Source organism: Schistocerca gregaria, chromosome 5, assembly GCF_023897955.1.
Source record: "Schistocerca gregaria isolate iqSchGreg1 chromosome 5, iqSchGreg1.2, whole genome shotgun sequence".
NCBI lineage: Eukaryota > Metazoa > Arthropoda > Insecta > Orthoptera > Acrididae > Schistocerca > Schistocerca gregaria.
In genome coordinates this window covers 333,699,482-333,723,010 of record NC_064924.1, presented here as the reverse complement: position 1 = coordinate 333,723,010, position 23,529 = coordinate 333,699,482, and the positions used below count along the sequence as shown (strand labels likewise).

Here is a 23,529-nt window from a genome sequence, read left to right as displayed (position 1 = left end):
AAGGCAGAAAAGCGCACCAGTGGTGAAAGCTTGGGGAAATGATAAATCGCTATCAAACACTATTGTCAGCTTTTAATAATCGAAACAAGTACCGTTGTTTCATAATGTCAAACACAATTGGGTTACAACTCTTCCTTAAAGAATACCCCCTTATCTCTGTTTATAATATTGTCAGATAGCCGGATTTCATTGGCTTCTTTCGCTACACAATCATTATACTGCGATGCAAGGACAACCACTTGTCTCATTGTGCAACATTTTATGTCCTGCAGCAAGACAATGTTCCGTCACTGTAGATTTTTATAGCTGAAATAAACGCTTGCGGCAATGTTGCTCCATGCAACGATCCTGGATTGTACGAATTGTTTGTCCATTGTAGGTTTTCCCACAATGGCCAGAATCTTGTAGACCCCGGGCTTTCTCAAACCCAACTCATCCTTCACCAAGCCCATCAGAGCTCGTGATTTTAGCTGGTGGATAGAATACACTATTAATACCAAATTTCTTTAAAATTCTTCCTATTTTTTGAAGATATGCTTCTCGCAATAGGTAGGATTGCTCGTACCTTCTGTTGGTTCTCGCGAAGGTCCAACATGTAGAGTACAATGGACCTGTCATCAGTATAATCATTCTGCTTGAACACAACCTTTAGATGATTCAGTTCGTGTGTCAAAACTATCTGCATCTGAGATGGCGTAAGCTCTTTTTACCAATGTATGTAGGATCCCATTGTGTTGGTATGGTGGTTGACAACTTGATGCATGAAGATATCAGTCTATATGTGAGGACTTAAGATAAATACTATGTATTAATGTCCCGTCATCCGTCCTGTAGACCAAGACATCTAAGAACGGAAGTTTTCTGTCCTTTACAACTTCCAATGTGAACTTAATGTTGGGATTCAGACAGTTAAAATGATCTAGGAAATGGTCCAGAGCATCCATCCCATGTGCCCATACCATAAACTTATTGTTGGCCTATCTCCAGAAACAAGTTGGTTTTAAGAACGCCATCTTCAGTGCCATGTCCTCAAAATCTTCCATAAACAAATTGGCGACTATGGGGGGTAATGGACCCTCCAAGTCATTCCGTCAGTTTGTTCAAAGTATTTGTCATTAAATAAAAAATGTGTCAACATCGATACATGGTGACAAAGCTTAGTTGTTTCTTTGTACAATTTTTCACCAGTGAACTGCAAAGAATCTTCAAGAGGAACTCCGGTAAACAGAGACACAACATCAAAATTGACAAGAAAATCCTTGGAACTGGGACACAAAGACTTCATACTCTGAATAAAAACCCGATAATTGGAAATATGGTGTTTGCGTTTTCCAGCAGGAGGATTGAGAATGGATGCTGAATGCTTGGCTAGGTTGTAAGTAGGAGTGCCCAAATTGCTAACAATAGACCAAAGAGGAACTCCTTGCTTGTGTACCTGAGCCAAACCGTATATTCTTGGTGGGACTGCAGCACCAGATCTCAGTTTCTTAGGAACATCGTCAGATAACGAACCCTTCTTCAATAATGAAAGTGTCTTGCATTTTATATATTCAGTTCGATCATTCTGCAAGATTTGGTATACCGGGTCTGCAAGAAAAATGTATATTTTACCCACATAATCGTCCCGCAAGAGAAGAACTGTTACATTACCATTGTCTGCTGGTAGAATTACTAAATCCTGGTCTTCTCTGATAGACCAGATTGTGGTTCTTTCAAGCGAGGATATCTTAGGTCGAAGGGATGGCACCCGACTCAACATATGAGAGACCTCATGCCTAAGCTTATCAGCCAGATTGTCGGGAGACTTGAACACCCCTTGTCCAGTGGCAGAAATGAATTCTGTAATGGGAACATTGTTTTGTGTAGGAGCAAAATTCAACCCCTTTTCCAATACTGCCAGCTTAGCATCGGCCAGTTGTTTGGTTGTGAGATTGGTTCCCAATGAGTGTCATCATCCGTTAGTGTAGACTGAGAAGAAAGCTGTTGAAACTTCAAAGATTGCCTATAGACAGCGTTTGCAAGGACCCACTTTAATATTGCCAGAAATTATAAATTGATATCAAATGATACTGACAGCTTTTGATTACCTAAACAAGAACCATTGTTTCACAGTGTCAAACAGATCAGTGAGGACTTAAGGTTTTACACCAATCCCCTTACCCAACAAGTTCAGGGTACTGTTTGTCAGTGAAACTGAGCCAGTGGAACTCAATTTTTAACTGTTTCTAGGAAGCCTGCTTTGTCCCATGTCGAGAGAACACAAACGTAAAAGGATAGGAGTCTATTAATCTTCATCACTTCAAGTGTATGGTGAATAATGTGCCTCTTAGGCACCAAAAGATAGGAAGGCACACCAGTGCACTTAGTGTTTATGCATGGGGTCTTTATCAACGTTTTGAAGATGCACTTCTGACAGCGATTGAGGGAACGGGATGCAACCAACTACAGTGTTTGACACACTTTGGAACAAATGATTTTGGCACACTTTGGAACAAACGATGCCTGTCGTCTGGGCTCCGAGATCATTCTCAGATCATTCCAGTGACTGGCAGACTAGCTTGAGAAGACCAGCTTTGTGCACAGAGTTTCAACAAAACTCACAATTTGCAACATTGCCCTGAGAACTGATCATGGCCCTTTGGTTATGAGTTGAGTAAAAGGACTGAACCAGATCCTTTGGAAGTTCTGAGACAAGGAAGGCTGCGACTTTCTGGATTTATGCCATAGGATTGTTAAATGGGTCAGGTGTGCACTACACATAAGAGGCTGCTAATAAGCTAACTGACTGTGTATAACTTTCACCCAAGGGTTTTTTAAATTTGGCAATTCTCTGTCCAATCCAGGTAATGAAAGCAGTACGAAACCAATAAGTACCAGTATAAAATCGTAAGAAATGCCTCCCATGGATGAGGGTATTAAAATCCTAATGGTGAACTGCAGAAGCATTTGTAACAAAGTGCCAGAGTTTGAACCGCTCCTGAAAAGCGGTGAAGTTCACATAATACTAGGTACAGAAAGCTGGCTGAAACCTGAAATAGATAGCAGTGATATTTTTGGGGAAAATTTGAATGTGTAATTAAAGGATAGGCAAATGGGAAACGGAGGTGGTGTATGTCGCAGTAGACAAGAAACGCATGTCCATTGAGGTAAAAATCAAAGCTGCATGTGAGATTGTTTGGGTGAGACTCAGTATCAGGGATGAGCATAAAATAATTGGATCCTTCTCTCGCACACCAGACTCATCTCCTGATGTAAGTAAATACTTCAGAGAAAACCTCACTTCACTTGTACACAGGTTCCCCAGTCATACTCTAATCATGGGTGGAGACTTTAATCATCCAACAATTAATTTGGAAAAATTACAGTTTTGTTAGTGGTGAGTGTCATAAGATATCCTGTGAAACTATTAAAATGCCTTGTCTGAGAACTGCCTAGAACAGATAGTTAGGAACCCCACATTCAAGATGGAAATACATTGGATCTAATAGCAACATATAGACCTGACCTCTTTGAGGATGCCCACATTGAATCTAGTATCAGTGACCACGAAGTGGTTGTGGCATCTATGATTACCAAAGTATAAAGGACAAGTAAAACAATCAGAAAGATATATGTTCAGTAAACTAGATACAAAGTCAGTTGCATCATATCTGAATGAGGGACTTGACACTTTCAGCACAGGGCTGGATCACGTAGAGGAACTATGGCTCATGTTTAAAAGCATAGTTGACCATGGACTGGTTAGATACCTACTTAGTAGAACAGTTCATAATGGGAGGGAACCTCTGTGGTATACAATTACTGTAAAGAAACTTCTAAAGAAACAGAGATTACTTCATAATAGGTGTTAAACATCGCTAGGGCTATAGATAGAGAGATGCCAAATGAAACGTGTTTGGCTGTCGAGAGAGCAATTCGTGATGCTTTCAATGATTACCATAGCAGAATATTGTCAAATGATCTTACACATAACCCAAAGAAATTCTGGTCACATGGAAAACTGTTAGTGCCACCAAAGTTTGTGCCCAATCCCTAGTGTGTGAGACAGAAGCTGAAAGTGAGGAAACCAAAGCAAAAGGTGAAATGCTTAACTCAGTTTTCAACTTCTCTTTTACAAAGTAAATCCCAGGAGAGCTGCCCCAACATAGCCGTCATATCACAGAAAAGATGAATGAAATAAGTATTAGTGAGGGGTGTTGAGAAACAACTGAAACTGTTAAAATTGAACATAGGTCCCAGGCCTATTGGAATCCTTATCGCATTCTATGCGAGTTGGCCCCTCTTTATCTGTAATCTGTCAGATTCCTTGAGGCAAAAAAAAAAAAAAGTTCCCAGTAGTTGACCAAAGCACAAGTTACACTTGATTATAAGAGAGCTAGAAGTAGTGATCCACAAAATGACTGTCCAATATTCGTGACAGAGATTTGTTATAGAATCTCTCCAATATAATAAGGTATCTTGAGCATGTGAAACCCAACTCGCACTTTTCTCGCATGACATACTGAAATCTGTGGATGAAAGCAGTCACATAGGAGTATTTCTTGCTTTTTCGAAAGCATGTGATTCAGTACCATATCTACATTTACTGTCTAAAAGTATGATCCTGTGGGGTATGAAGCAAAATTTGTGACTGGATTGAGGATTTTTTGGTTGGAAGGATGTAGTATGTTATCTTGGATGAAGAGTCATGGTCAGATATAGAAGCAACTTCAGATGTGCCCCAGGGAACTGTGTAGTTAACTCTGTAGTTCATCTTGTATATTAATGAACTTGCGGACAGTATTAATAGCATACTCGGACTTTTTGTTGACTGTATCTGTTGTGCAACACTGTTTGAAATTTTATAGAGATATTACTGAATATTTATGCAGCTTCTTTCAAAGTCACGTACAGGTTGGTAACTTGCATTAAATGTTCAGGAAAGTGGGACTGTGTGCTTCACAAAGGGAAAAAGCATAGTGTGCTGTGACTATATCTCTGAGTCACAGTTGGCACTGGCCAACTCTTGCAAATACTGGGTGTTACAGTTAGTAGGTATATGAAATGGAATGGTCACATAGGCTCAGTTATGGATAAAGCAGGTGGTAGACTTTAATTTATTGGTAGAATAAAGGTAGAATACAATCAGTCTACAAAGTAGATTGCTTACAAATGTCACGTGACCCATTCTGGAATATTACTAAAGAGTTTGGGGACCAGCACCATGTAGGACTGATAGGTGATGTTGAATATATAAAGAGAAGAGCAGCATCCCAGAGATGCTGAAGAAACTGAACTGGTAGGACTCTCGAAGACAGATGTTCACTATCCTAGAAAGCCTGCTTAGGAAGTTCCAAGGATGGCTTTAAATGATGACTCTAGGAATAGACAGGGTTGGATGAGTGAGCAGTTGCTCCGTCTTGTTGGAATATTGCATACAGCTGCTATGCATATGTTAATCGGCATAGAAAGTCAAAAGATCTCCAGATATTTGTCACTTTAAGGTGTAATTGAAGAATACGGGGCCAAAAATGTGCATGCTGGACAACTCGCACCAAACATCTATTTCTCTGAGTGGAGAGGTTTTTCATGCAGAATTTGGGATTGTCTTGTGACCAGTACCAGCAATTCTGGGAGTTTACATAACCTAACAAATGTAATGAGGCCTCATCTCTCAGGAATTAAAGCAAGAAGTCCCGATAATCATTAGAAATTCATGTTAACAACCGATTATAATAATGAGATTTCTATTTTCCTGCTCCTCAAATTTCAGCTCCTGCAGAACACTCACATGATAGGTATTTAAGTTCATATGTTTTAGTATATGATATATACAGTACACGAACCAGTAGCAATACCCACTTACTGCTTGTGTTTCTCACACCTGACATGAAAATACAGCTGCACTCAACTTCATGATACGTGAGGTGTATCAGTTTTACATGGATACCCTGTACTTCTGCTCCCCCTCTGCGCCCCCCCCCCCCTGTGTCACCTCTGCGACCCCCCCCTGTGTCACCTCTGCGCCCCCCCCCTGTGTCACCTCTGCGCCCCCCCCCCTGTGTCACCTCTGCGCCCCCCCCTGTGTCACCTCTGCGCCCCCCCGTGTCACATCTGCGCCCCCCCCCCCGTGTCACCTCTGCGCCCCCCCCCCCGTGTCACCTCTGCGCCCCCCCCCCGTGTCACCTCTGCGCGCCCCCCCCCCCTGTGTCACCACTGCGCCCCCCCCCCCTGTGTCACCTCTGCGCCCCCCCCCTGTGTCACCTCTGCGCCCCCCCCCCTGTGTCACCTCTGCGCCCCCCCCCCTGTGTCACATCTGCGCCCCCCCCCCCTGTGTCACATCTGCGCCCCCCCCCCTGTGTCACCTCTGCGCCCCCCCCCCTGTGTCACCTCTGCGCCCCCCCCCGTGTCACCACTGCGCCCCCCCCCTGTGTCACATCTGCGCCCCCCCCCCTGTGTCACCTCTGCGCCCCCCCCATGTGTCACCTCTGCGCCCCCCCCCCCTGTGTCACCTCTGCGCCCCCCCCCCCTGTGTCACCTCTGCGCCCCCCCCCCCCTGTGTCACCTCTGCGCCCCCCCCCCCCCCTGTGTCACCTCTGCGCCCCCCCCCCCCTGTGTCACCTCTGCGCCCCGCCCCCCTTTGTCACCTCTGCACCCCCCCCCCCCCTGTGTCACCTCTGCACGACCCCCCCCCCTGTGTCACCTCTGCGCCCCCCCCCCCTGTGTCACCTCTGCGCCCCCCCCCCTGTGTCACCTCTGCGCCCCCCCCCTGTGTCACCTCTGCGCCCCCCCCCCCCTGTGTCACCTCTGCGCCCCCCCCCCTGTGTCACCTCTGCGCCCCTCCCCCTGTGTCACCTCTGCGCCCCCCCCCCCTGTGTCACCTCTGCGCCCCCCCCCGTGTCACCTCTGCACCCCCCCCCCCCCCCCCCCCCCCGTGTCACCTCTGCACCCCCCCCCCGTGTCACCTCTGCACCCCCCCCCCCCCCCGTGTCACCTCTGCACCTCCCCTGTGTCACCTCTGCGCCCCCCCCCCACGCCCCTTGCCGCCCCCACGCCCCTTGCCGCCCCCACGCCCCTTGCCGCCCCCACGCCCCTTGCCGCCCCTGCGCCCCCCCCACGCCCCTGTCGCCCCTTCGCTCCCCCCCCCCCCCCACCCCAGCAGGCCAAGGGTAGCACCTCATAAAATAAGAGGAGAAAATGCGGCACCTCGGTGGCTTCATGAATTCTGTTGTTGATTGACCAGTTATCAACATAGCAGATGACAGTTCCAGAACTGAGACTTATTTCTCGGATTCAGATAACAAAGGAGCTAAGAGATTACTTAACAACTGACTGTAGTTAATACCGTCATTGGCTTCAATATTCAACAGCCCCCCAGGGGGCTCGCGGTCCTTTCGTGAGTACGTGCGTGGCGAGCACGGGGCCCCGAGCTATTGCAGCCTTCCTTCTTTTTCCGGGCTGCATTTCCTTTCCCTTCCCCTCCTTTCCTTTCCTTCATCCTTCCCTCCGACCTCTCCTCTCCCTCTCTTGGTGTCCCTACTTATGGTGTCACTCCTTGTGTTGGCCCTGCTATTCTCCTGGTTCTGTTGACCTTGCAATTCGGCCTTGTTCTGTAATTCCTTCATCCTTTTGGTATTCTCTGGTCCCCTCTGGGGTTTGACCTCCATCACTAAATTTTCTTCCGTAGTGTGAGCCATTTGGGGAAGAGCACCTTACCTAGTGTCTCCGGCGTGTGCCATCATCATTGATTCCATCGTTTCCTTTACGTCGTTGTTTGACGCTAGGGTCCATAGCCAGCACGGTAGCCAGCCCGTGTGGTGGGGTCGCTATGTACCCTTTTGGTTGAGCCCCCTGAAAACACAGGGATCACACGTCTGATACCTGAGCTGTGACCTCCTCATGTAAGCCTAGGAGTGGTTGCTTGTCGTCCTGGAGCATCGGAACTCCCAGCAATGGCCGCCGTGCCAGACGGCCCTTGCTGTGGCTGGGTGGCGCCCATGAGCAGAGCCCCTGATCGGAGTGGGTGGTATCAGGGCGGACACTATGCTCATGAAACGCATAAGAGTCCACAACTCTGGCCGTTCTCCGGCCGTCTCTTTGACTGGAAAAAATTCTTCACGTGCTGCTTCCTCTGCCCCTTCCGCCTTCCCTTCCGTGGCTACCCCCTGGGAGGAGGGCCAGGCTCGTCGGCTGGGGGCGAAACCTTTCCCTCGCTATCTGGTTTGCGCCAGAACTGATGGGGATACTTTTACTCATACGAAACCTATGTTTTTTGTTGAACACATTGAAGACAAGTTTGGCGAGGTGGACTCTATCAGCAAGATGCGGTCTGGGTCGCTGTTGATTAAAACCGCTTCAGCTACCCAGTCTGCAGCTCTCCGTGCCTGTACCCATCTTGGTACGATTCCTGTGTCAATTACCCCACACCAGTCCTTGAACATGGTGCAAGGTGTAATTTTCCATAGAGACCTCCTCCTTCAATCTGATGAGGAACTTCGGGACAATCTAAGCCGGCGGGGGGTTCACTTTGTTCGGCGGGTTCAGAGAGGTCCGAAGGACAACCGCGTTGACACTGGTGCCTTTATCTTGGCCTTTGAAGGGGACACCCTCCCTGAGAAGGTCAAGATTATGGTCTATCGGTGTGACGTGAAGCCATACATCCCACCACCTATGCGATGTTTCAAGTGTTTGCGTTTTGGCCACATGTCTTCGCGCTGTTCGCAGGCCCCCCTCTGTGGTGACTGTGGACATCCGTTCCATGAGGGAAGTTCCTGTGTTCCCCCTCCTGTGTGCGTAAATTGTCGTGGGAATCATTCTTCACGGTCACTGGATTGCCCAGTGTATCAGAAAGAGAAAAAGATACAGGAGTATAAGACTCTTGATCGTCTCACCTATACCGAAGCCCGTAAAAAGTATACACGCCTTCATCCAGTGACCCTGACAACTAGTTATGCTTCAGCAGTATCTTCACCCCCTCCTCCTCATTCCTTACCCCAGTCCCGAACCCCTTTCCTCCCCCCTCCCCCTGCGGTTCCCACACCATCCCCTCCGGGCACCGCTTCCTCTCCCCGGCTGGAGAAGTGTCCTGCTTCTTCGGCGTCTGCCGGTCATGGGCGCCCCTTGCGGGATCCCCCTTCCCGGCACCTTCCAGGCCAAAGGTCTGCTGCCACGCAGCCACCACGAGAACCACGGTCTGCGGGCCCCCAGATCGCCCGCTCTCTTTCTGTTCCCGATCTTGCTGTGGCTGGCTCCATTTTGTTGCACAGCCCTCCACGATCCCAAACAGAAAGAAAGAAGAAGCACAAGTCCCGGGACAAGGAGTCTCTGGTGTCGCCAGAGGTCTCGTCCCCATCTTCACAACCTGACTCTGACCTGTTATTCATGGATGTCGCCCCCTCCTTGTCGGTGACGGGTGGTGACCCACCGGCATGACTGACATTAGCCTGTTCACCCCCCAATTGACTCGTCGTTCTTTGGCTATCCAATGGAACTGTAATGGCTATTACCGTCACCTACCGGAGTTGCAATCCCTTCTTTCGTTTTACTCTGCGGCTTGTGTGGTTCTACAAGAAACTCATTTTACTGGTGGTCACTCACCAACCCTCCGTGGCTTCCGTGCTTTCTGTCGAAATCGGGTCGGCCCCCTACGGGCGTCTGGCGGAGTTTGCACGTTGGTCCGAACGGACATTGCCAGCACGTGGATTCCTCTCCAAACTACATTGGAAGAGTTGCTGTTAGGATCCACCTGGACTCTGGGGTCACAATTTGCAATCTGTATCTCCCTCCTGACAGAACTCCTACACCTGCCTCCTTAAGTGCCCTCCTTCAGCAACTTCCTCCTCCCTTCCTTATACTTGGCGATTTTAATGCACATCATCCCTTGTGGGGCAGTGCATTTCCATCTAGTCGGGGTCATCTCATTGACCAGTTTATTACCGACCACGACTTGTGCCTTCTTAACGATGGCTCCCCTACCCATTTCAGTGCTGGTCATGGTAGCTTTTCCGCCATTGATCTTTCTCTCTCTTCTCCCTCCCTCCTCCCTTCCCTACAATGGTCACCGCACGACGACCTTTGTGATAGTGACCACTTCCCGTTGATTCTCTCGCTCCCTTCCCGCTCCCCCATGGACAGATCACCTCGTTGGTCCTTCCAACGTGCCAATTGGCCTCTGTATACTGCACAGGTCGTTTTTTCTCCCTCATTGTCGGATGGTATTGATGATGTCATACGTGACATGTCTGACGCGATTGTTCACGCTGCTAGCCTTGCTATCCCGCGCTCATCTGGACCATTTCGCCGCCGGCAGGTCCCTTGGTGGAGTTCGGACATTGCCGTTGCCATCCGTGATCGCCATCGAGCTTTGCAACACCTTAAGAGGCATCCATCCGTTGCCAATCTTATTACCTTTAAACGCCTTCGCGTAAAAGTCCGTTACTTAATCAAACGGAGCAAACGGATGTGTTGGGAACGCTTTGTTTCTTCCCTCGGTTCTGCTGTCCCTCTGTCGCGGGTATGGGCTACACTTCGCCCAAGGTTGCCATCGGCACTCTACCCTCCCGGGTCTTCACCTCCGGGATGGCTTTTGCACGGACCCGTTGATTCTCGCGGAACACCTTGCGACCCATTTTGCAACAGCGTCGGCATCAGCCTCCTTCCCCAGAAACAGCGGGCCGAAGCTTCCGCCTTATGTTTTACCCCCAGCCAGTCAGAATCATACAACGACGCTTTTACTGAATGGGAACTTCTTTCCGCACTCTCCTCTTCTCATGATACGGCCCCTGGCCCAGACTCCATTCATAACCAACTGCTTCCACATCTCAGTGCTCCACAACAGCGACATCTTCTCCGGGTATTTAACCGTATTTGGCTCCAGGGTGACTTCCCTTCTCAATGGAGGGATAGCATCGTGGTTCCCGTCATTAAGCCCGGTAAGAACCCCCTGTTCGTCGACAGCTATCGGCCAATTAGTCTGACGAACGTTGTTTGTAAGTTACTTGAACGGATGGTAGCCCGTCGGCTCACTTGGGTCCTCGAATCTCGGCGTCTGTTGTCCCCTTACCAGTGTGGCTTCCGAGAGGGACGGTCTCCGATCGATCATTTACTTCGCTTGGAATCCGCAGTTCGGCAGGCCTTTTCCCAGCGCCGCCATTTGGTTGCTGTATTTTTCGACCTTCGCAAGGCCTATGATACGGCTTGGCGCCATCATATCTTACTTACACTTCATGAGTGGGGTCTTCGGGGCCCACTCCCGATTTTTATCCGCCAGTTCTTGTTTCATCGTTCGTTTAGGGTTAGGGTTGGTTCAGTTTTAAGTTCTCCGCGAACCCAGGAGAATGGCATCCCTCAGGGTTCCGTATTGAGTGTACTTCTGTTCCTCATTGCTATAGATGGACTTGTGGCCTCCGTCGGTCCTTTGGTCACTCCTGCTCTGTATGTGGATGATTTCTGCATTTGGGTTAGTTCCTCTTCGATGGCCGTTGCAGAGCGGCAGCTCCAGGGTGCTATACGGCGTGCCTCTGCATGGACCATCTCACACGGATTTCAGTTTTCTCCTTTAAAATCGCGAGTGGTCCACTTTTGTCGCCGTGTGACAGTCCACCCCGATCCAGAGCTCTATCTCAATGCACAACGATTACCTGTGGTCCCACAGTTTCGTTTCCTTGGCCTTCTTTTCGACAACAAGCTCACTTGGCTGCCTCATATCAGACGCCTGAAGATAGGATGTTTCCGTAAACTAAACGTCCTTCGCTTCCTTGCCCACACCTCTTGGGGTGCTGACCGTTCCACTCTCCTCCACCTTTATTGGGCCTTAGTGTTGTCTCGCTTGGACTATGGTTGTCAAGTTTACGGTTCAGCTGCCCCTTCTACATTGCGCCACTTGGATCCGGTCCACCATCGTGGTATCCGTTTGGCCATCGGTGCCTTCCCGACTAGCCCTGTTGATAGTCTCCTGGTTGAGGCTGGGATCCCCCCCCTTTCCGTTCGGCACTCCCAGCTTCTGGTTTCGTATGCAATCGCTGTCCGTTCCTCTCCCACTCATCCTTCCTATTCTATCCTGTTCCCTGCCCAAGGAAGTCGCCCACCTGACTCCCGCCCTCGGGCGGGTTTACCGGTTGGGCTCCGCCTAGCGTCTCTTCGCCGTGATTTTCAGCTTCCTTCCTTTTCCTGTATCCCACGTTCCCTCGCCAACACACCTCCTTGGTTAGTTCCTCGGCCCCGAGTTCGGATGGATCTCTGCCGAGGTCCGAAAGATTCCGTTCCCCCGATGGTGTTCCGTTGTTTTTTCCGCCGCATTTTATCTGAATTTCGGGATGCTGTTGTTTTTTACACTGATGGCTCTAAATCTGCTGATCGTGTGGGCTATGCCTTCACCTCCTCTGTAGGCATGGAAAATCATCTCCTGCCAAATGCATGTGGGGTGTTCACTGCGGAATTGATGGCGGTCTCCCGGGCCCTGGCCTTTATTAAACAGTCCAAGCTCAATCGCGTTTTGTTATGTACAGACTCAATGAGTGGCCTTCAGGCACTTGACCAGTGTTTCTCCCGTCATCCCTTGGTCTCCTCCATCCATGACCATCTCGCTGATCTCCACCATGCTGCTTGTTCTGTTAGCTTCCTTTGGGTCCCTGGCCAACACGCGATCTAGTGTAATGAGCTTGCTGATCGTTTGGCTGGGGGAGCAGTCACTTACCCCCCATTCCCTGTCACCCCTCCTGTGGCGGATTTACGGCTTCATCTCAAATCCCACTTTGCGCAATCATGGGCCACATCCTGGGAGGCTACCTCCTTGTCTAATAAACTTCGTGCGATTAAGGTGACACTTGTTCCATGGCGTTCTTCCTTACGCCTCTCGCGAAAGGACTCAACCACCCTCTGTCGTCTTCGCATCGGCCATACCAGGCTGACCCATGGTTTTCTTTTGCGTGGTGAGCCACCCCCACTTTGTGGTTGTGGAGCTTTCCAGTCAGTGGCCCACATTTTGGTGGAATGCCCCCTTCTTTTAGCTCTGCGTACTAAGTACAGACTTCCCTGCACTTTACCCTTAATATTAGCAGACGATTCCCAGATGGTTGAACTGGTTCTCAGTTTCCTCCGTGAAAGTGGTTTTTATTCTCAGTTTTAAGGATTTTCATCTCCCTCTGGAGTAGGGGCAGGGCGGTGAGGGTTGGGATGTCTCCCACTGTAGGCTGTGTTTGGAGATTCCTGACTCCCCTCCCTGGCCATGTTCCTTCTTTTTTCCCTTTTACTGTTTTTATCGCCTTTTAGGTTTGTTTAATCCCTTTTACAATCCGCCCTTTTACACTCTGGCGGTTGAACGCTTTTAAATAGCATGTGGTCTTGCTTGTACTGCATCACAGGTGGGATATTTCCTCTCTTGAGGTTGCCCGTTTACTGACTTCCCTCCTTGTGTTTTTATCATTGACGACACAACTGCACTTTTTTAGCCTTTTACCTTTTACCTTTTATCGTTTTTGACTCTTCTGAGCTGTCCCTCTGTCGGAACTGACCGCCTTTGTAACAAGGGACTGATGACCTTGCTGTTTGGTCCCTTCAACCCCAATCAACCAACCAACCAATATTCAACAGTATGGTGAAATCCTTGCAGTATGCATTTGTCATATTTTCTCTTTGCTTTTCTCTTTTTACATCTGAACTACAAATGCTCACACCGTTGCAAGTTAATTGAACCACTGGCTGGCCAGTGCTGTCAAAGTTTAATGCACTGGTGAAGCTATTGTCCTGCATTATTGTTCAGTCTACGTGTGTAACAAAGTATAAAATGTATACCTACAATTGTATTTGACTGTACTGGTCACAGCTTGGCTTCTGCTCCATGCAAAATGAAATCCAATGAGATTCAAGCAAACACAGAAGAATAGATGGTGTAATGTTCACATCAGGTTTATTCTTATGATGAACAGGGTATAGGTTGACCCATGGTTTTGTACTCTGCAATGAGCTGTCGCACCCTTTGTAGTTGTGGGGCTACACTCATGGGGATCCATATTTTTGTGGACTGCCCCCACTTTTTGGCCCTTCGCACTAAATATGCCCACCCCACCTTCCTTGTGTCAGATGTTAGTGGATGACCCTTCAATGGTTACATCTGTCCTCTGTTTTCTTTGTGGAAGTTGTTTCTCCTCTCAAGTTTGTCCTTGAATTTTCCTGTAAAGTTGAGTCCCTCAGTTAGTGAAAGCGTTTGTAATGGAGGCCTTGACCTTGCTTCCACACTGCCCAGGTTCTTCATCTGTACCCTATATTTTGTCTGGTCTGTTACACAGCTTTGTTTCCCCTTTTCTTTCATATTCTTCCCCCTTGTAGTCCCCATCGTATCAGGATAGTGGTGTGGTGTGTGTGTCAGGACGGGTCTGTGGTGGTGCTGGTGCCCAAGTGTGCTTAGCGTTTCTGGGGAACCCCTGCTCTCCTTGTTACCACTCACCCCCCTCCTGTTCTATCATATTTCTTCTGATTTTTATGTTTCTTACTTACTGTGTCGTACCTGTTTAATTTTTTTACATTGCCCATGAAATGAAAATATTAAAAACTGATGGTTTTCATGTTTTCTGTAAGTAGTTACGCAACTAGATGGTCCTTTCGAGGGGTGCACAGTTCTTTCATGAATTAATGCATGGCCCTCACAATGCTAGGAGCTGTTGCAGTCCATTCTTCCCTCCCAGGCTGCATTTCCTTCCCTGTGCCCCCTTCGTCACCTCTTTCGGCATTCTTACTTGTGACGACCTGCCTTTCCACCTGGTTTCAGGTATTCCTTGCGGTTTTGGTCCTCTTGCCTTTTATTTTTCATCCTTCCTTATTGATGTTTGGTCTCACTTTGGTGTTTGATCTCCACTTCTAAATTTTCTCTCTGTAGTGTGAGCCATTTAGGGAAGTAGTCCCTCTGTAGTACATATGACAAGGATACCTCCCCCCTTTCTTTCTCTATTCGACCTCCCCCCCCCCCCCTCCCCCATAGCCCTCCTCTGCTCCAATAGGTCAGCAGCATCTGTAGGCAGTCTGTGTGTTGGGGCTGTTGTGTAACCATCTGGCTGAGCACCATGGCAACGCAGGGATCACACTTCTGATACCTGAGCTGTTGCCTCCCTATATATGCCTAGGAGTGGTTGCTTGTAATCGTGGAGCATCAGAAGTCCCAGCAACAGCCACAGGGCCAGACGGTCCCAGGGCTGGGTGTCACTCTTGGGAGACCTCCTGATTGAAGTGGGTGGTATCAGGGCAGATGCTTCGCGTATGAAATGTATCAAGCTCCAAAAACTGGCCTTACCTCTGTAGCTGTCTCTTTGGTGGGCAGTGGATCATTTAATGGTGCTTTCTATGGCCATGCAACCTCCCCTTCCATGGTTACACCCTGAGACTAGGGCCAGGGTCACCGGTTTGGGGTGAAATACTTTTGTCACTACCTGGTCTGCTCTAGGACAGACAGGGACACTTCACTGCCAGAAAGCTGTTATTTTTTGTAGAAAATATTGAAGACATGTTTGGTGAACTGGAGTACCTCAGTAAGATGCAGTGAAGTTCGTTGTTGATAAAAATTTACTTCTGTAGCCCTTAGTGCTTGTGATTCTCTTGGCAACATCCCATGTCCTTACTCCTCATCAGTCTTTGAATATGGTTCAGGGAGTCATTTTTCGTAGGGACCTCATCATTCAAACTGATGAGAAACTCCAGGCCAGTCTGGAACGACAGGGTGTTCGTTTTGTTCGGAGTTTTCAGAAAGTTCAACCACACCAATACCAACACCTCTATTGTGGCATTTGAGATAGAAGATGAAGGTTGTCTTCTTGATTTGATGTGAAGCTGTACGCCCCATATTGCACATTTAGTGTTTGATTTTGGGCACACGTCTTCCCACTATACAGCGAACACCTCTACATGGGGAATGTCGACACTAACTCCATGAGGTGAGCCCCTGTGATCTGCCATATGTATGTGTTAATAGTAATGACAGTCACTCTCCACGCTTACTAGATTACCCAGCTTATAAGATGGAAAAGAAGGTACATGAGTATAAGTCCACTGATTTTTTTCTTACACTGAGGCTTGTCAGAAATGTGACCAACTCCACCCTGTGTCGGTGACTTCTACATTTGCGTCAGTTAGGTCCTTCCCCTCCTCCCTCTTCCTTACCTCTGCTCCATCCCCCTATCCCCCCCCCCCCCCTTATGGTTCCCACGCCTTCCCCACTGGGTGCTGCTCTGCCTCCCCAGCTGAAGAAGTGTCCCCCTTCTTTGGCAGCTGCTGGTGATGGGGCTCCCTCCTGGGACCCCTCCACTGGAATCTCTTTGGCCAGAGGCCTGCTACAACTTGGCCACAGGAAACACACAGTCTGTGTGCACAAAGGTTGCTCCCTCCCCTCCCTCCGTTCCCTGCCCTCCTCAATTTCTCACAGGAGGAGGAGGAGGAAGAAGAAGAAGAAACAACTTAAGCCCTAGGACAAGCCCTCCCCTCCCCCTCCTTCTCATTGTCCCCAGAGTTGCCATGTCCCCCCCTTGCAGCCTGAGCCTGACCTCTTACTTATGAATGTTACCCTGTCCTCCTAGGTGACAGATGGTGACCTGGTGATGTGATTTGTTGCAATCCAATTGGCCTCCCATTTGGATACCTGCTCTGTGCTTATTCAGTGGAACTGTAATGGGTACTACTGTCACCTCACTGAGTTGCAATCCCTTATTGCCTTTTACTTGGCAGTTTCTGTCATTCTCTAGGAATCTCATTTTAGTGTTGGTCACTTACTGACTGTTTGTGGGTTCTGTGCTTTGTCGGCACCTAGTCAAACCTTTGAGGGCTTCTGATGGTGTTGGCACATTGGTCCATATCGGCATTATTAGTACATGGATTCCCCCTTTGCATCACATTGGAAGCAATTACTGTCCTGGTCCACTTGGAATATGCGGGCACAGTTTGCTATTTCTATCTCCCTCATTGGCAGGCCATCTACATCTGATGCCTAACTGCTCTCCTTCAGCAGCTGCTCTCTTCCTCCCTCCCTCCCTCCCTCTCTCCTCCTTCGTGATTTTGATGCTCTTCACCCTTTGTGGGGCAGTGCTTTTTCACTTAATTGGTGGCTCATCATTGACCAATTTCTTGTGGACTATGACCTGTGGCTTCTTAATGATGGTTCTCATACTCATTTTACTGCTGCATCTGGCACTTTCTCTATCATTGATCTTTCAGTCTCTACCGTTCCTTTCCTTTTGTACACTGGTCACCACACAATATCCCCTGTGATTGTGACCACTTCCTGTTGACATTCTCGTTCCCTTCCCATTTCCAGATGACCAGGTTGCCCTGCTGGGCTTTCAGTTGTGCTGATTGGCATCTATATACTTCCTATTTTGTGTTTATGCCTTCTTTGTCAGGTTGTCTCAGTGAAGTCATACATGAGCACATTTCCACTGCCATCCATGATCATTGTCACACCTTGCAACATCTTAAGAGAGACCCATCCTCTACCATCTCATTACCTTTAAATGTCTTTGCACCAAAGCTCATTAGTTAATCAAACAGTGCAAGTGGGTGTGCTGGGTACGCTTTGTGTCCTCTCTAGGTTCTTCAGTCCCTTCATAGTCTGTGTGGGCTACCCTCCACCGTTGTCAGCCGCAGTCTTCCATTCTGGGTTTTGCCCTTCCAAGTGGTCTCTGTACAGATCTATCAATTGTTGCACAACATCTCACAACTGGTTTTGCGGTATTGAAGTGTGCCTCCTATCCAGCCACCTTCCTTGTCTGAAAAGCTTCATGCTTATATTTTACCCCTTGTCAGGCAATATTATACATTGAATCTGTTACTGAATGGGATGTTGCAAAGCAATATGAAATAGAATGAGCACCCTGGAGGGAAGGCAACGTTCTTTTCGAGGCACAGTCTTGAGAAAATTTAGAGGACTGGCATTTGCATACAGCTGCTAACTTACATGTGTGTAAGGACCACAAAGTTACTATTTGAGAAATCGGGGCTCATACAGTGGCAAGTAGAACAGGAATGGAAATGACTAGTATTGGTAAGGAGTACCCTCTGCCACCCACTGTACGGTGGCTCACAGAGTACCGATGTAGCTGTAGATCTCCAAGTAGATGTAGAATTAGGTGCACCTAAAATTGACAAAGAATGTGTGAAACATACCATGAGCTGCTGTGTTTGTTTTTTGTTACTACTTTTCTTTTATGTGAAAGAGATGTGCATTGAACATGTCACTCTTTTTGTTATTATGTATCTGTTCTTGAATGCGTTGCTAACCATAGGACCATATCCATAGGATAATTATAACTATACTTTTATTCTTTAAATGCACTTGGGGGGGGGGGGGGGGGGGGGGGAGAGAGAGAGAGAGAGAGAGAGAGAGAGAGAGAGAGAGAGAGAGAGAGAGAGAGAGAGAGAGAGAGAGACCACTAAGGGATTATTCGAATGGGACTGAAATCTGTAGATGTGATGTATGTGATGTGATGTGATGTGATGTACATGTACAAACAAATGATTACTATTTCCAAAAAATTGGATGATTTATTGAAGAGAAAGAGCTTCAAAAATAGAGGAAGTCAATAATGAGTTAGTCCACTTGCAGTCCATTGCATTTATTTGTCTTGGCATTGATCAACAGAGTTGTTCAATGTCCTGAGGGATATTTTGCCAAATTCTGTCCATCTCTCACTTAAGATCATTAAAATCCCAAGCTAGTTGGAGAGCTCCAAATGTTCTGAATTGGGGAGAGATCAAGCAATCTTGCTGGCCAAGGTAGGGTTTGGTGAGCACAGAGACAAGCAGTAGAAACTGTGGGCTGTAAGATAACATGGCGAAAAACGATTTTTGTGTGGTGAACTTTGGGATGTGTATTGCTGCTTAACACAAGAAAACCAAATAGCACATTGTATTAAGGATATCCTCCACCAAATAAATAATATGTATCTTGTGTAATTTGGGGTGCTGCTGCTTAATGCCTGCCATAGGTTCATCTTGATGGTACTAAATTGCCACTCGGGAATCGTGCAATTGTAGAAATAAGCTCCAGGAAATCGTGTTCACAACGAGTCGTATTTCGCACTCCCAACATGCAAAATTGACTTAATGCCGTCTCATGACTGACATTAAACTGAACTCCAGTGTACAAATTGCCTGTATTGTATGATTTTAAACAATTCCTGGCGTTGTTACATATTAAATTTTTAGGTATAACAATTAAAACTTTTACATACATCTTCTCAAATTACTCAAAATTTTACGTGAAATAAAAGTGAATTATTTCATACAAAGACCAGAAAGAATCTGTTTCTATTAAGGCTATAAATTACATTTTTTTCTATGAGTAAAACTTTACATTTCTGTATAGTCATAATTAAAATTCCATTAACTAACACCAATTAAAACATTAGTATGACAGAAAAATTGTCATGTCATTTTTCTATTGTGGATACAATTTGTTTCTTAGTTTGAAAACATAAAAATAGCTGTCTTTCGATGACTAGAAACATTGTAACTTTAATCATTAATTACTCAATAATTGATATAGCAATTTTATTCCTACCATGTGCCTGAAGTTTGTATAATGTAAAAGTTGTGATGATACATGAACTTTTAACCGAACATGTTTCCTTCAATTTGCATATTGCTGAAACCCAATGTAAACAAAGTCAAAACAATAGATTAAATTTATGCAAATTATTAATTTACTGCAAAAGAAAATCTTCAGTGTATTTGAATCCAGATAAACTGAAAAGACAAAATTAAAGCAGCATACTGATATTACACATATGCCCTGTTTTGAAGAGTGGGGGTGAGACTAGTAAAAGGATGTAGGATCCTAAAGGGTTGTGACAGGGTGGGTTTTATCTTTATGAAATATAAGCCAGATGACTTGTCATCAAGAGCAACAAGCTCTTTCTCTTGAATAAATGATTCAATTTTTCTGAAATTTTAGTCATTTGTGTGTCTGTATGTATACATCCTATCTAATGATTTCTGTCCCATTAGGATAATTGCTCCATGGTCCACTTATTTTTAGGTGGGATAAGTTGTGACTTATGGTGGGGGTGGGGAGTGGAGGGGGGTCACTTGTCTTGGGTGCAGTGGGTAACGGGAGAGGAAGACAGGAGCCAGGGAGAGAGCATGGGTTGGGTGACTGGCAGCTTGGCAGCTCAGAGGGAGGCAGCCAACTTGCTGACTAGGTAAGTCATGGGTGGGAAAGGTGGCAGGTGCAAGGGCTAGGCAAGTGATGCACAGGTGCCAGAGGCATTGGTGCACTGAAGGTGTGAGTTGGGAAGCAGAACAGGACAGAGGAAGGGGAAACTGTTCTTCCCTCTGTATTGTTTAGAGAAGCTGGTGGTGGAGAGAAGGATCCAGATGGCCCAGGTTGTGAACGAACCATTGAAATTGATCATGTTTTGTCACCAGGTGGTCATCTTTGTTCTTGGCAACTGTTTGGTGGTGGCAATTTATCCTAGTGGACAGCTGGTCCATATTGACACAAAAAGCTGTGCAGTGTTTGCAGCAGAGTTGATATATGAGATGGGTGACCTGACCTCTGATGATGTAGGAATAAGACAATGACAGGACTGGAATTGAAAGGGCTAAGTGGGTGGGTTAGGTAGGTCTTGCACCTGTGTCATCCACAGGGATATGATCCCTGTAGCAAGGGGTTGGGAATGGGAGTGGCGTAGAAATGGACCAAGGAGTTTTGTAGGTGGATGATGGAACACTGCGTTAGGAGGGTTGGGAAGGGTCTTGGGTAGGATGTCCCCCATTTCAGGATATGATGAGAGATAATCAAAGCCTTGACAAAGGATATGGTTCAACTATCCCAGTTCAGGATGATACTGGTTCTTAACAGAAGGGAGGGAGTGGCACTCCTTAGTAGCCGATTGTAAAGGGGGGAGGGGGAGTGAAGGATATGACATGGGAAATCTGTTTGGACATCAGCATCCAGGTTGCATGTTGGGAGAGAAGGTCTTGAGTTAGTGAAGGAATGAGGATAGGTTGTCTTGGCCCTGGGTTCAGATCATGATATCACTAGTGAATCTTAACCAGATGAGAGGTTGGTAGTTTTGGGGGGCTATGAAGGTTTCCAGTAGATGGCTTATAGTTTGGCATAGTCATGCAGGTGCCCTTCTCAGTGCCACAAATTTGTTTGTGTAGCTTTCCTTCAAAGGAAAAATAGTTATCATGTAGCAGTTGGCAAGGTGTGAAAGGAATGAGGTAGTGAGTCTGAATGACTTAACATATACCTTACAGATCTTATCAACTATATCCTGACACACAACTATTTCTATTTAAAGAAAAGGTATGCAGACTAATCCCCGGCACAGCCACAGACACCTTCCTAAACCAACAGTTTATGGGCCATCTAGAGGAACTCGCCTATCCTCCCAGAACTCCCAACCCCTAATCTGGTTCAGGTTCATTGATATCATGATGTGGACTGAGGATCGAGACACTCTATCCTTATCCCTTCAGAATCTTTAGACCACCCTCGCTTGTCTGCTTCAGTTAGCCCTCATCAACCCAGTATGCCACCTTCCTCGACATTGACTACCTCTCTGATGACTTCATTCTCACCTGTGTCCACATTAAATTCACTAACCACCAAGAGTATCTGCATTTAGACAGCTGCCATCCCTCCCACACCAAAAAATGCTCTTCCATACCCTAACCCCCCATGGATAATGTATCTGCAGTGATGAGAACTCGCTTACCCAGTGTGCAGAAGGTATCACAAAGACCTTAACAGACAGGCACTACCCCCAAACCTAGTCAACAAACAGGTTTCCCATACCATATCTTCACACATCTCCAATCCTCTCATCGCTTCCAAAAACTGGTTACTCACGAATGCTCCCATCGTCACCCAGTATCACCCTGAACTCGGACAGCAGAGTTACATTCATCAGAGCTTAGATTACATCTCACCATGCCCTAAAAATAACATACAATGTATCAAATACCCATACAACCTCTCCTGAAATGGTGTTCCATTGCCCACCCGACCTATGCAACATCCTAGTCCTTCCCTGTGCCTCCGCCACGCCCAACCTCATATTACAGAGACCATTCTCCTGTGGAAGACCGAGGTGCAAGAGCTGCCTAATCCACCTGGCCAGCACTTCCTACTCCCATCCTGTCACAGGCTTATCCTACTGCATCAGAGGCTGAGCCACTCGTGAAAGCAATTATGCCATATACCATCTCCACTGAAGAGGCCGCAGTTTTTTTTGTCAATATGATTATGAATAAACTTTCTACTAGGACAAATGGTCACTGCCAAACTGTTGCCAAGAACAAAGTTGATCACCCAGTGGCATAACATGCTGTTGGATATAACATGCTCAACTTTCATCTTCTTCACAGCCCGAACAATCTAGATCATTCATTCCACTGCCATATAGGAGTTATGTGTACGTCACATCCATCCTTCAGTGCTGTAATTGCCCTGGCTTAAATCTCCGGTAACCTTTGTCCTCACACACTCCCGTGCGTCTCTCTCACCCCGAAATCTAGCATGTTTTCTTTCCTTTTGTGGTATCTATCAATGGCTCAATGCTTCTGCTTTTCAGTACATAGTCTGCTTTAATCCAGAAGTATTTACATTCTACCAGAACTTCCCTACAACATTTATTCTTATTAGTTTGCTTGAAGCAGTTGAGGTATTGAACCATTTCATTTTTTGAATATGTATTGTAAATATACCATTTCAAATGGTTTTTAATTTACAGAACAGTGGGAAGAGGAAATTCAAAAAGTCAGGCTCAACATGAAGCTGCCCAATTAGCTCTGAGTTTATTGAAACAAAAAAATATAATAGGTGAAGATGGGAACCTCCAACCAGTACAAAAAATCATGTCACTTTATACATTAGATGATAAAATTTCGCCTTCCAAGAATAAGAAAAATAAAACATCCAAAGTTTCTATTGCACAGCTGAAAAATGAAAAAATATTGGTGGACAGAAACATTAACCCATCACATAAGTCGGAGACATCTGTCTGTAAGGCAGGTAAGTGGCCTTTTATTGCACACTGTTGTATTCTTACTTGGTAGATTACTTAAATATAATAAATAATATTCAAACAATTTTAAGGAATGAAAATTCAAGTGAAAATTGATGTTTTCGTATTTTGTTTGCAGTGTTAGAAATGGTTGCTAGGCGTTTCCCACAACCAAAAGCTACTCTTCATAATGTATTTGTGGAAGTGGCGCACCACTTACGCAGTGATGCTTATTGTGCAATCCCCAGTTACAGTCGCATGAAGGACTCATGGCAGTGTTCATACCATTTACGGTGGCCCTCCCATGCAGTGTTTTCTGGAGAAGGACACACCAAATCTCAAGCTGCTAAAATTGCTGCACTGTATGCTCTTAATTGGCTTACTGCACAGGGACGACTGCTGAAAGATGGAACTCCCTGTATTGAAAGAAGAATGGAGATGCCACCTCCACCTCTTGTTGCTTTGCCATCTGAGTTTGAACGACAGTTAAATACCCTTCACACTTACTTTCAGGTACAGTTACAATCTTGTTGTTGGTGTTTCTTTTTCTTTTTTCTTT

At 46.6% G+C, this 23,529-nt stretch overlaps 1 protein-coding gene across 3 annotated transcripts in view; it reads left to right on the top strand.

Annotated features, from left to right (window-relative positions):
- The window catches only part of LOC126272627 (ATP-dependent RNA helicase DHX30-like), a 268,564-nt gene that overhangs the window by 37,245 nt on the left and 207,790 nt on the right, over positions 1 to 23,529 (top strand). For 2 of the 3 annotated variants that reach the window (XM_049975586.1, XM_049975587.1), the window contains 2 exons: positions 22,698 to 22,978; positions 23,110 to 23,483. In XM_049975586.1, the coding sequence (XP_049831543.1) occupies positions 22,698 to 22,978; positions 23,110 to 23,483 (655 nt within the window). Of the gene's footprint in view, positions 1 to 22,697; positions 22,979 to 23,109; positions 23,484 to 23,529 lie in introns of those variants that run through there. The other variant, XM_049975588.1, reaches the window with a different exon arrangement.